This window comes from Falco peregrinus, chromosome 10 (genome assembly GCF_023634155.1).
Source record: "Falco peregrinus isolate bFalPer1 chromosome 10, bFalPer1.pri, whole genome shotgun sequence".
Lineage (NCBI taxonomy): Eukaryota > Metazoa > Chordata > Aves > Falconiformes > Falconidae > Falco > Falco peregrinus.
This window is the reverse complement of record NC_073730.1, coordinates 5,927,974-5,942,218: the sequence shown is the minus strand read 5'-3', so window position 1 is coordinate 5,942,218 and position 14,245 is coordinate 5,927,974. Positions and strand designations below refer to the sequence as shown.

At 49.5% G+C, this 14,245-nt stretch overlaps 1 protein-coding gene across 1 annotated transcript in view; it reads right to left on the bottom strand.

Annotated features, from left to right (window-relative positions):
• The window catches only part of PAPPA2 (pappalysin 2), a 96,325-nt gene that overhangs the window by 30,539 nt on the left and 51,541 nt on the right, over nt 1-14,245 (bottom strand). The window contains exons 14-16 of the mRNA XM_055815858.1: nt 5,803-5,974; nt 3,329-3,506; nt 859-1,072 (exon numbers count right to left, since the gene is read on the bottom strand). Coding sequence (XP_055671833.1) covers nt 859-1,072; nt 3,329-3,506; nt 5,803-5,974 — 564 coding nt within the window. The remainder of the gene's footprint in view (nt 1-858; nt 1,073-3,328; nt 3,507-5,802; nt 5,975-14,245) is intronic.

Here is a 14,245-nt window from a genome sequence, read left to right as displayed (position 1 = left end):
CTGCAAAAAACTGTTTACAGAAACCACTTCCTTCATTACGAGGCAAGAAATTTGGCAACTGCTTCTCAGTGCACAACAACCCTACCCCAGAGCAAAGTAGAGACAAAGTCTGCATCCAATTAAAACTGGAAGGGGGCATTAAACAATTAGCACATAATTACCTGATTTGGGCTAGCATCAAGACTCTGGGGAGAACCCAGCCAGTGCCAGGGAATCTGTAGTGACCATACCCGAGGGGGCTTCAGCTGGAGGCATCACAGACATAGTGCTGCTTACCCCCCAGCCTCCCAATATTGGCTGGGAACAGGGCTAGTGAATCACCAGGAATTATTCCCTGAAGCATCGGGAAAAATCTTCTCTAATTGAAATGCCAATGCTTGAGATTAAATTCAGCCAAGATGCACAGGGGGTAAAATGTTAACCCTGACAAAAGGCAGTCATTCATTCTTACAACACCCATAGCCCTGATTTATGTTTTATCGCTTCTAGGAAAGAGAGCAGCTCCAGGAATCTTCCAGCATCTTATTACATCTAATTACCTGAGAGCCTGCAAACACTTCTGTACAGGCTTCATTTTCACCAAGTGACAAGTACATTGAGGTGCAAGGGAGAATTCACATGCTTTAATTTAAGGCACTTAACATATGTGTGCATGTAACAGCAGTTTACACCTTGTTCCCACCTCCTTTCACCTAAACCAGGGGAATGCCGCTTGCATTTCAAGAAATCTGCATGACCAGAGAGAACTACCTTGTATCCATCAAATCAGACTGCCAGCATACCATCACCTCTCTTCCTTGCTCCCGTGGGGAGAAGAAGAGGAAGGCAACTGTGATAACAGACCCACCACAGACTTACTTCTTAGGTTTGCCTGCTGCGTTCTCGGCCACGTGGTATCCAGGCTTGCACTTGTAGCGACAGACCGAGCCCACATCGTGGTTCCCTTGCAGGCACCGCGGGACCAGGAGCTTGGCATTGGCCACAGCAGGGGGTGCATCACACTCCAGCTTGCAGTAGGCTTCGGGGAGCGACCAGAGACCATCCTCCAAGCAGGTCAGCCACTGGTTTGTTCCTGACCGCAGAAGAGAAGTGTGTTAGGGTTAACAGATGACTCAGGGATGGAGACCTGCTGAGGGAAGCTCGGAGCAACCAGCAAAAGTCCTCTTGCTAGAAAGCATACTGCTGCCAAGGGAGGCAACAAATACAAAGACCATGGACTCCATTGCATGCCTGGTCAAGCTGGGGCAGAAACTCCCTGAATGCAGATAGAAGCAGGGAAGGAACAACTCCTAGGGCATGGAGAAAGGATCTGGGTTCTGCAAATCTTCCCCAAACCTTCATTTAAACTTCTCCCTCTCTGGTGATGTCTCAGCATAACCTTCTGTGGGCTGGGGGCTTTTGTGAATGACACCTGTCTGTCATATGTAGTTCAGCCCACCTTCATTCCCCCCAGGTGCTTTTTGCAGCTTGTTCTTCCTACCCTTACAAGCGGTCATACCCTGAGCTACATGTGCAGCCCAAGATGGGAAGTGCCAGGAGGACAGTGGGAGACTTAAACTGGTGTGACTGGGAATTCAAACCACCCGTTACTAAAGCTTTGGGTTGAATATTACAGCCCAACTCTTTGTTGTCCCTCTAAAGAAAAAGGCATTTGGTAGACCCAGCTAATGGGTGGCCAAAACTGCACAGCTCTGGGTGTCTGTGGTAAGTGTCCAGGACTGCATCACCCACATGGTGGGGATGATGAATGGTTCACTGGGAACTGCTAAGCAAGAAAAAAAAGCTGGACTGGAGCAAATACTACTCTTCCTGCTGAGAGGTTTGGATCAGCAGGTTCCCAGTGCGGCCAGACTGCTCCACACTCCCTTCAAGAATCAGTTTCTTTTGATGGGGTCACTGCTCTGCCTACAACTGCTCTTGGACCATGCCGCTGCTCATTGCTTGAGTACCTGGCAGGCTGGCACTGCTGAGGGTCATCCCCCACACCCGAGCGCCGTGCAGCCGTGTCATCCTTTCCTTGCCTATTCTTAGCATTTACTAGCCTTGAGAGCCTGCCTGTAAGGGGAGAGCCTTTGGGGAGAGCAAGCATCAAGCACGTCCCTGCCTCACCAGCTCAGCCGAGTGGGCTGGACCTCAAAGAGTTCACCCACACGGCTCAGCAGCCTTGGCCAAGCGCCACCAGCCATCGTGTCAGCCACCAGAAGTCACCCAGGGCTATCCACCGAGGGGACGCCTTCCCACTGGGAGAGCACAGCAGACCTCCTCTTGACTTCAGGGGGAACCAGAGGCAGCTGTGAGTGAAAGATCAGATGAAAGCCCTGCCCTCAGCTGACCCACCCAGGGCAACAGGCATCTTTTTGGGCAGGATGCAGGCTGTTGGGTCGTTGTTCACGTGCTACCCTTTGATCAGCCCACGCTGGGGATCTGCTGGCATCCCCCCTGTCATGAAATGAGACCTTAATTCTCCGCAGTTTTTGCTCCTTAGATTTAACTTTGAAAAAAAGAGGGGGGGGAAAAAGAAAAAAAAAAAAAAAAAGAAAAAGATTTTCATACAGTTCGGCTATAAATGTCTCCATAAAATAGGGCACCCATTAAAATGATTTGTTGTATGTGATTGTTCAGAGCGAAGGCACTGGTGGAAACTCACATAAAGTCCCAATGCTTGAAGCTGTCAAGGCAATTACTCCCGAAATCCCATCCAGCTCAGCCCTGTATAGACAGGAACAGTAGCTCTCTTTCTCCGCCTTGGCTTAAAAACATTCCTGCGGCTATCGATGGAGTCGGCAGAATGAAAGCCAGGCTATGGCATGTCTGGGGGACTGCTGTGTGTCTGGGTGGTGAACATCTCCCAGACTGCTCCGCAGCTGTGGGCATCAGTCTCTACAGCTTTATACAGCCCCTGGCCTCCTGAACCACAGGCTTTTCCACCGCCACCAGGCACTGAGCCACTTCTGGCTCTCTGAAGTCCTCCCTGTCTGCTCGTGCTGGCTGCCTCCACGCTTCTTGACTCCTTTGTGCCCATAGTACTGGAGGCTGCCAGACCTCACCGGCTATCAGAAGACATCCCTATACCCTGAGGTGGATGGATAAGGGCTGCCAGCCAAGGGATGGGAGTCAGAGGGAATAACCCCACACTATGGTATCTCCGCTCAAGGTGGTGGAAGGATGCCCACTATTTCAGGAAGTGTCAAAAGAGCCCACCTGCCTAGAAGAAGCCAAAATAACTGGGAAATTCAAAATAGCAATGCTCTGTTTGACCAGCTTAGGACAGGCACGGAAAGGTGGCACCGAAAAGGGTGGTTAAATCTCTCAGCGCTCCAGACCATACCTTGAAGCTTGGCTGGGTGGATGCAGGAGAATGAGCATCTCTGCAGGTAGGTGGTCCCCTTGGGGCAGGAGAACTCAGCGTAGTACACGTGGGACTGGTCAGGGACACTGCAGTCGACAGGGTCACAAGTCACAGATCTGTCCCACTGTCCCGAGTTGCATGTCAGCACCACCTCCTGCTGCAGAGAAAGCAAGGCTCCATCAGAGTCCTGTGAGTGAGCTTTAACCTACTGGTTTGCCACCACAGCAGAAAGGGCTGACCCAGGGCTCAGGACAAGGAGAGCTTTCCCCCAGTGCCCCCTTTCTCCCCGCTCTAGACATGGAGTCACAAAGCCCTTACCTGTTCATGGGGTGATGTTTGGGGTGTGAAAGTGGTGAATGACCCTTGGGGTAACGTGCAAGCCACCTGCACAAGAAACCTTCTGATTCTCGGTCTGTAACTGCTTGCATTCCAGAAAATGTTAGCTGCATGCACGCTGTCTGAGCAGTGCCAGAGCACTTTAAGGGAAAAAGGAAAATCCCTTCAAGATACACTACCCACCTTCTGAGCTACAAGTTATTCCCAGCTCGGTGTGCTGCAGTTTTCCCCTCTAAAAGATCAAATCTTACTTCAGCTGCTGACAGGCAGCTGTCCTGTTGATTGTTTTTCCCTAAACGCACCAATTCTCATGCCTCAGCCCACAGACCCCACAGAAATCAGAGGTTTGTATCACCTCATTTACAAATCCTAAATACATGGCCCATCTTACACAGCTGAGGACTGCATGAGAACTTAACCCCCAGTGATTCCACCACTAAATATGATCAACGTGTGCCACGGACTTCATCAAAACAGTGGTGGGTGACGTGTGCCGTGAGCAACCTGGTCTAGTGAAAAGGTGTCCCTAGCCATGTCAGGGGGGCTGGACTAAGATGATCTTCTAAAGGTCCCTTCCAACCCCAACTGTGATTTCCACTCCCAAACCACTAACACCATTCCTGCAGGCCTCTTTACCAGCTGAGTACAACCACGCTGCTTGGACAATCAAATGTGTGACCTGTCCTTCCAGCCAACATGTTTTGATTGAACCTGGACGTGGTGACTCTGAAGGACATTGCTAGATTTGGGTCTGGTACTCTTGGGTGTGCAACAGGATCATGGTGTAGCTGATCCAAGTGGAGAGGATGCTCAGGGGAGAGTTGCGCGCATTTTCCTAAAATGCCTCAAGATGAGTAGGGTCACATAGCCAAACCAGCAACATCACTGGAGGGCTCAGGGCAGGGCGCTCGCAAGCTACCATCTGCTGTGACAGCCACATCGTGAAGCTCTGTCCAGAAGTTTCCCATCTCGCTGCCAAACACAGGAAAACTGTCACCCGAGGCAGATTTATTCTGTGCGGTTTCATTTCAGAGAACGGGAACATTTTGTTTTCCCTGGGCATGCCTTGGCCCACAGAGCTGTGTGGCCGTGTAATTAATAACCTCCCCCATGACAAGGGGCCAAGCGGTGCATCCCCAGCTGCCCCACTGCACTTCCCAGCACCCATCTCTCCTTCGGCACACACCGATGGCTGCAGCACGGGAAACCTGCCCGCCAGGCAGCACGAGTGCTTGCAGCTCTCCAAGGAGAGGGAAGGTCCACCCTGCTGACATGGCCTGACTCACCTCCATCTGTCTCCACCCCCTGTGAGTTCACGCTCTTGCTCAGGCTGGCACGGGGACCAGCTCAGCCCCGGAGACGCCTGTTCCCCCTCCAGGAACAGCCTAAGGATGGGACACACTGTGCCCACAACCCTGCCAAGGTGACTGCGCAGACCCAAGGAAGCTCAGCTCCCAAGGACACATTGGTCCCAGGTCTCCTCTCCCAACAGCTAAAAGCCACGCTGGTTTGTAGCTTTTACAAGACATCCCCCAGCCCTATGGAAAGCGGGACAAACTCTTTCATGGTGACCTTTGCGCTGCCCCGCTGGCATGGGCAGCTTTATTGCAATGCAACACAAAGGAAGAAAAACTCTCCGTGCTGTCGGCTGCCTCTAAATATAGTCGCTCCACAATGACTTCATTTTTTCCTGAGCCACTAACTTCAACTTTAAGAGAGAAAACATCCCAGGGATGTTTAACCCTCCCAGCAGCGCCGATCTGGAGAACAGAAACGTCTACCTCTCCCTCCGTGGGAGTGCATCACCCTGGTTTAGGACACCCCCTGCAGCAGCTTTTAGCCTGGCAGAGCCATGGTCTGCAGGCAGCACTGGGCTGGGAGATCTAGGACTGCAGCGAGGGAAGAGAGGGCTCTCCAGAGCAGGACCACCAGCACAGAGGTCCAGCACCACAGCCTCCATTGGGATGGTGTTTATTAAAAAAGAAGCAAGGAGGCTAGGGCTGGAGGTACGAGGTGTCCTGGGGTCATTCCAAACCACTTCGTGGTGGTTAAATCTTTTTTAACTAGCACTCAGTCCAGCGAGATGTAAGGTCGCCCCCACCATGAGGTCCACTCACCCGCGTTGAGCCCAGGCTCTTCCCATTGCCAGAGCGTAGGATGAAGCCCTTTTCGCAGGTGACAGTGCACGCCATGTGCCGTGGGCTGTTGGAGGTACAGTTGAGGGTGGCAGCGTGAGCAAGCAGCGGCCGTGTGCAGCTTCCCGATCCTGCACAGGCACCGTGGACACAGCTATGGGGGAGAAGAGGAAAGAAATCAACAAGTGGATCCCCAAGGCTTCTTCAGCAAGGAGGGCTTCTCTCCAAGTGGCAACTGGATGGGATGCTCAGCAGGTCACAGATACCTACAGAGATGCGCACCTGACAATGATGCCAGGAGGGTTCGTTTTTTTGGACCTTGGCCCAACCCCAGCCGACACCTTCCCACAGACCATTGTGTCCTTCCAAGCTGATGGAAGGAGGCACAGCCAACAATGGTTCTTCCAAAATCTGTGCTGTCTGGTGGGACTTTTCTGCCTACAGCCAGCTCCTCTGCCCCAGGGCGTGCTGACTATATTGCATGGAGCCCGCACACAGCCTGGCACCAAAGGGGCTGGTGGTGCTCACTGCAAGTGGACCAAGAGAGCAAGAGGAAGGAGGTGACAGGGAGAGGGCAGGCAGATGACATATCCAGCAGGGCCACAACTCTCCCATGGCCAAAATGGGGAAGTTGGTGTCAGGTGGTCCTTCTCAGGCAGCACTCCTGAACGCACAAGGAGTAAGGCTACCAACAGCAGGCATTGTAGCACCCTCCTGAGAGCTGCAGCTTTTTCAGCAGCAAGCTGGTCTCTACCACGTGACAATTTCTCATCTCCAATGTGCTCAAACCATACTGGACACCAGAGAACTTGTGGCAAGAGACCTGAAACTGCACTTTGCAATGCCGTAGGGAGTACACCTCACTCACATGTGTCCTCCCACACATACTCCGCTCACGCATGTCTCAGACACTAGTGTTTGGGGACAGACAGTGAGCAGCAAGAGATCTGCACTTCCCAAAGGCAACAAAGCCCAGACAGTAACACTGGGTGTTTCTCCTTCCTGGTAATTTCTGAATCCCACCTCAATTTCAGTCAGCCTTAGCTCAGAATAAGACAAGATTTGCAGCAACAGGTGGTCAGGAAAAGATGAAGAAACTTTTTTAAAGCCTCTGCTGATAGAAGGGTCACGGGTATGTCAAAACCTGTATTAGACATCAGAGAATCCACAGAGGATTCTCCACCTGCAAGGAAAGAAGAAAGCTGGAGAAGAAACCTCTGCAGACATTAGGGAACCATCCACAAGACGTTCTTCAAACTGTGTCCAGTCCCCTCCAGACCTGGCAGCAGAGTTGCCTGAGCTTCACGTCCACACAGCTACACCATGGCCTGTGATGGAAGGGAGGAACTGGACATTCTGCAGCTGTCTCCTCCACCCCACTCTGCTTTGCTGGTCTTCAGCACCTCTGCTCTTCCCACAAGCCCATGTAGCATTTCAAGCCTGTCCACGTTGATGCCATGCTCTTTGGGATCAAGACCATCTCAAGACACACCTGTCCAGCTCTACAGACTCAGCTGTGGCCACCAAGGTGAGATGTGCACCACCTTAAGTTACAGAAGGTCCCAGGGAAGCTTGCCATGTGTCACCTGTCCCTTGGGAATAGACAGCACCCCTCACCACAGCAGCTTCCCACCAGGGACCAGCTGTTAGGTACCACTGAGTTAAGCATCACAAGTAACCCCCTAGTGGAGTGCTGGCCAGAGGACTATGGCCTCCATCAGTGAAATGCAGCCAGTAGATTAATTACCAGAGCATGGAACAGGCTGCCCAGAGAGGCTGTGGAGTCTCCTTCTCTAGAGACATCCAAAACCTGCCTGGATGTGGTTCTGTGTGACCTGCCCTGGGTGGACCTGCTTTAGTAGGGGGTCGGACCAAACGATCTCCAGAGATCCCTTCCATCCCTGACCATTCTGTGATACCTGGGATAGAATAAGGCCAAAATATGGGGTTGACACGACAGCTCCCACAGGAAAACGCCTTGGTTATCTGGTGGCTAGGCTCTATCTTCTACCAGGTTACATAGGTGCAAAAACTGACATCAGCCCTCCTGAGGCAGGGGCCAGAGGTGCTGCAGCTTCAGGCAATAACTGGGGAGAGAAGGGAGGGAGCTGTACCCGACTGCCTCCCCTCTGCTCCCTGCTTTGCACGGGACTGCTGACAGCTTTTGCGCGCTGCATTTCACGCAGGGGAAGCAGAGGCAGCCTTTGCCTCTTGCCTTCGCTCAATCTCTCCAGCCAAAGATGCACAGCTAGAAATCCCACAAACGACATACACACACAAAAAAATATAAAAAAAAAATTAAAAAAAATATTGGTGCCGACACAGACATTAAGAGAACGCAATGTGCTGTTGACTCTGGACAAGTCCACCGAGCCAAAGACACGGTGGAAACCTGTAGGCCACAGCCCTGAAAGAGCCGGTGGGCACAGGAGGGGACCACAAAGAAGAACAAGAAGAAAGGGGCTGTTTTTTCAATGCAGACCTGTTTATGAAGTGAGAAATGGTTTCAGGGCAGCTGCTGCAAATTCTTTCACTAGCTTATATTTCCATTTGCTTCCTTTTTAAAGAATTTGTTTTATGAGCACAGCGTTTGTCAGGTCATTAGCTTCTGAGGGCATCTGGTACCAATTGTAGCCCTCTCCCCTCCCCTCCCGCAGTCACCTTCTCTGGGCAGTTGCTTTGCTCCCTGCCTGTGCCCCCGGCACACGCATGCACACATGCTGCCGTCCCCGACTCCACCTCCCCGTGACAGAGCCACTGTCCTAAACCTCCTCATGTGTGTGTCTCTGCACGCGCGTGTGCCAAAGGGGCTGAGCAGCCTTGGTCCCGCATCCCATCCTCTTCCTTACCAGCCATGGGTATGTGGGGAGATGCAGCTGGTGTGCAGCATCCCTCCTACCACAGTGCTACATCGACACAGCACCACAAGGAAGTCCTTACCCCTGCGTGCATCCGGGCACACGGAGGTTATCTAGCCAAATCACAGACCACATGTTTAGAAGTGAAGCTGGGACATGAGCAGCGGGTTCACTGAGTGGCTGTAGGCTACAGGTCAGCTGGGTGGCCACACCAGGACCCCAAGACACATAACTTGGTCTGCTCATGATGTTGGGTTGAGTTACAGAGTGTGCACCCATCACAGCAGCGGTTTGAGGGACAGTTGGTGGCACCCGCTGGGCACATCCAGCCAGGCCAAGTGCTTGGTTGGAGCAGCTATGCTGGCACTGGTGGAGCAGCAGCACGTTGTTATTACATCACAAGTAACAAAGCACTGATCCTTTTCAGCACTACTGGGTGTATTTTGGTTTTCTACCGGCTCAGAAACATAACCAGCAATGCTGGTATAAAGTAGATTAAAAGATCAGCAAGTTTCTTACTGTATTATTATATATGCAAAACGTTAACTAGATTAGTTGTACATAAGGGATTGATAATTATAGGGCATAACATCAAAATCTTTCTTTTTGTATACACCACACAAATACGCACACATTCTTTATGTGCATATAGATATATTTCAGAAATCACTAGCTTTCTCTTTGCCCCAAAAGGTAACTAACTTATCACCATTTGCTCTGTGACTAACCCACAAATACACACTGGGTTTTATTTTGGAAATGATCTGAGACCTACCAACTAAGTTCTGACAAGTTGTTCTCATCCTATATGTAGCTTTGAAATCTGGTGCTGCTATTCCAGACTTGAAGAGGGGCTCAAATCACTGAAAGCTGTCTGATTTTCTCAAATATATCAGTAAGCTTAACAAAAAAAAAAAATATATATATATATATATAATCTCTACTAACAAACTTTCCCTTGATGACTTCTTTTATTATTATCAACATCATCATGACTATCAGTGTAATACTCTGGGCCAAGACAACCTTGAGCCTGATGGCACAGAAAAGCAGGCAGGAAAAAAAAAAAAAAAAAAAAAAAAAAGCCATGTAGCCCGGCCCCCACATGCCTTACCAGGGTTCGGGTAAAGTGATGGAATAAATCACTGCTCCCAGCCGCTGGAACAACCTAACGAAGGCTGGACGAGGAAATGGTGCAGTTAGCCCAGTTCTGATCTCAGCATGAAGGAGCTCTTTCTCCTTTTGATGATAAATGAAATTCCTGTATCGCAGCTGCAAACTCCTGACTTTTGCCCATTTCTGATTCAGGCCGTATAAGATGTGGGACGAGCCAATACATTGGTGGTTGTTGGTTTTTTTTTTCCTGCATGAAACTTCCAAAAAATTTTCCATTTTTATCCCAGCATCTTTTGAAACTCAAACTAATGATTTGTCAACAACACTTTTACAAAATAGCAAGATTTTTCTTCTCTACTTATTCCACATCAGCACCAGCCTGCGTGATTTTCTGGGCTCACCAAGTCCCATAACTCATACATCAAAGAAAGTTTCAGATCTGGAAATTTGTGAAATTCTGCCTAGCAATGACCCTAACTGCTCTGGAATGATAAGAGCTTTGTTCTGAAATGTGACCAGTTCTATAAACCAGAGCATAACTTTTCCTTTGAGATCCTTCATCTTTCTAGAACAAAAGCAGGAGGCAACTGCCAGCAATGAAGCACATGGAGCCAGAGGTGGCAATGCTGGCAGGGAGACATCATTTTATTGTGACAAACCCCAAATCCTGAAAAGCTGCAATTTTGCATTTTACAGCAATTATTTCATGGAACCCAGAAAAATATTGACGGATTTACCCAACTCAATGCTAAGCCAAGCCAAATACAGTGCAGCTGCCTAAAGTATAATAAATCACCCATAAATTGCTGTAGTATCTACCCAAACTTTCAACCCAAAGATTGCTGCTAAAACAACCCTTATCATCAAGCTCCAACTCTAACAGGGGAAAATCATTATAAGAAGTTCATCTCATGGTGCAAATTTTTGGGGAGGGGGGGGAGGTTATAGAAGATGTTGATGGAAGGGTAAAGGCTTCAGCCAAATCTCCTGAAGTTAAAAGTAGTCACTGCATGTAGTCTGGTGGAGTCTGAATTGTAGCATTGAACACCAATGAGATAAAAAGTGTTTACCCCAATGTGGTCTAGCAAAAGAGAATAGCTAGGAAGTGAGAAAACGTGTTTTGGAAATACTTGGGAATTTCTCCCTTCAGGCATGTTTCTCACGAAGGGGAAAGGTCTCACTTTTCCAGTAAATCTGATGGCAACCATCCTTGTGGGAGCAGGCTACGTGTACAGACCCAACAGTGGTGATGCTTCTTGATTACGATCTTCATTGAGGTTGCCATCTCAAGAAAAGCTGTTTGCTTCTGTACGTGACTCCTAAAGAAACTTGGCAAAAAATAACATCCCTGTGAGTCATCGGCTGTCATCTACCTCACAGAGAAGAGGCAACAGTAAGATGTCAAATGTCCTGTTGGCTCCTCCATAGCCATAAAGGCAAAGGGAGAAGAAGCAAGAGCTGTTCGATCTTCATATATTTTCCAATTTCTTTCCATGTTTTTTTGCCGTTTGCTACATCAAAACACATTGATAGAAGCACAGAAAATGAGGCTGAATGGGATGTCACGTTTGGTCCAGTCAGCTTCCCAGCTGAGGCAGGACAGACCATACCTGCATCACTCCTGAGGGCAGCTGGCCTGACTCCTTCCTGAAGGCAGATGGTCCACCTGCCCATTGCGAGGCCAGCACACAGGTGGGATTTACCTGCCAGTATTCCTCGAGGGTGCATATTCAGCTGTTCCAGAGAACACCTTTATCCATATCTGATCCCCACAACAACAGACCGTACCTCATTTCTGCCACCTCCTATCTTGTCCAGAGCAATTCACTTCTGATCCACATCCATCACCACGATGGACATAGAAATAGCAGAGGGATTTCAAAAGAGAGCTGGCAAGCAGAAGCCACAGCTGGACTGCAAGACTTATGCTATAAGATTTAAGGAGAAAAACGTATTTATCACGACAGAGAGAAGATAAGGAGAGGATCTGATCACTCTGTACAGACACAGATACACAGGAAAGTCACCTGCTGACAGGAGGCACTTAGACCTTTCAACAGGGATGGAGCAAAAGCAACAACTTTCATATTGAAATAGGAGGCAAATTCCTCCGGAGAGGGTTACTGGATATAGAATAGCTCAGCAAGGGTGATGGTGGACTCATCACCTCCTGCAGCCTGTAACGTGAGATAAGAGAGCCTTCTAAAGGACATGTTTCATCCAGTTTCTGTGAAAAATGCCAGTGCCTGTACATGATGCTAGGGAAAGCAAGGCAGAATGGGGGCAGGCTGGCGGCAGTGGTACACCGAGGGCTTTGCAGGCAAACCTCAGGGTCTCCCAGCACTCGTTCCCTTCTTCAATGGACGTGGGAAGGAGGGAAGGGTTTGTGGGATTCATGCAATGCCCGTACTGGTAAGAGAATAAGGAATCAAGATCAAGCTTCAGGGTTTCATCAGGAGCCATGCCAAGGTCAGGAAGAAAAGCTGCCTTGCACCTCACACAACTACTCTGTGTTGCAATTCACCTTCCCTCAATGTATTGGGGGTTGGCCATTCTTGGAACAAGTTTGTCAGACCAGGTGGCCCTTTCCATGAGGTGACACCAAGCACCTCATTTCTAAGCTGGTCAGCTGCCATGTTGGACTAGGGATCAAATTTGTGAAAAGCCTTTGTGTTGGGAGATATTTTTTTTCTAGGTGAGACTAGCCAGTGTCAGGGAAAGACAGAAGATGCCTTACGCATCCTAAAAAAAGCCCATATGCAAAGCATTAAACTCCAGAAGGTGACTAGGCTGCAGAGAGCAAACAGAATGGGGCAGCCCACGAAAATAGTCCCTGTGCTCCGAGGGCTTCCCTTGTCACCTCCAGATGGACACTGAAGCCACCAGCTGAAGCAAATGATCAAGTCCTACAGTAGAGCCTTGGCAACTGCTGCTCGTCAGCCAGCCAGGGACCCACCAGAGAAGTGCTAGAGGTCAACGGGATTTAATGCCAGAGGAGAGGCACCTGGAGAAGTCTCAAGGGCAGAAGCAGAGGCCGAGGTGAGCCCATGCCCCAGGACAGCTGATCCTCAGATTCATTCTCAGGAGGCGTTTTCCTCCAGGCCAAGGAGAAAGGATACGCGTGGTGCAGTGCAGTCACAGCCTGTTCTGATGAGGCTGCATTTGCCTGGAAGAGGCAGGGACCAGACCTTCAGGCGATACGTGAGGCAGACACAGCTCCCAAAGCCAGCTGCACCACCCCTGCAGAGCCTGGGCAGACACTGGGAGGACGGAGTGGGGATGGAGGTACATCTTGACCCAAGCACAGCTCAGCCCATCAGAGGTGACCTTGGTATGCCCACATAAGGGTCAATCCACTTTGTGCATGGTCCCTGACCACAGGGCACCCTAGACCAGAGGGAAGGAAATGAAACACCAGCATCTCCACCCAGGGTCCCCACAAATTTTCACCCGAGCACAGACACAGTTCACAAGTTGATCCTTCATAAATTTGGCAGTTGAAAGAAAGAAAACAAGCCAAATAAAACCTACTTGGGAAATGGCCCTCTTCTCTTTCCTGGATAAAGTTTAGCAATTGAAAACATGTAAACAACGCCGCCCTCCATCTTATTTTCTCTCCCCAGCGTCCACTCTCCATACAAAAGGAATCTAAACCAGACTCCTCTTGATGCACTAAACCCACTTTTGGGGGAGCAGAGGAGGGCACTCACACAGGAAAGACAAACACAATGCAGATTGCATTCTGTAGCACCTTTCCTGTTAACTTGCCAAGGCATTTCCCAGCATATGCTAACATAAAATAAAACACACTCAAAATAAAACCAAGCTAAAAATAAACATAACTGAGGAAATGAAAAATGTTCCCCTAGTTCAGTATATATCCTGTACCAAGGAAAACAGAAGGAACTGTGGCTCTGTTTTAAAATACAAAGAAAAGGATGAAAGCTGGAGAGTTTGAGTTTCCTGGGCGGAAGCTCATTAAATGTCTGATTTCTACTTGACCTCGTAAAGTTGTGATTGCGTATAAAAAGCAAGGAAGAGCCCTGAGCTGCTGGCAAAGACAGTGGAGACGGGGCTCCTGGTGCTGGTAGTGAGGTACGAGGGGCCGACACCGTGTTACTTTAGTCTGCAAGTGCTCTCAGTGCTTCAAGCGGGTCCGAAAGCAGAAGGCAACTCTTTTTTTTCAAAACAAGGGTGTACTTTCCTAGCCTGCTGCACCCTGACCTGCTGGAGATGGCTGCGTTTCATCAGCAAAAACATAATCTCTTTCTTTTCCCCAGCCTGCAAAGCACTTCGGGATCTTTCAAGATGAAAGGTGCTACAGAAATACCAAGCCGTCATATATTTATTATTTTGGCAACGAGCATTTCTAGAATCAAGTCAGGAAACCTCGTTTCTTTGTTGCTTTTGTTACTGTCCCTTTCTTGGGTTATTTTAGGAAAGCACTCACA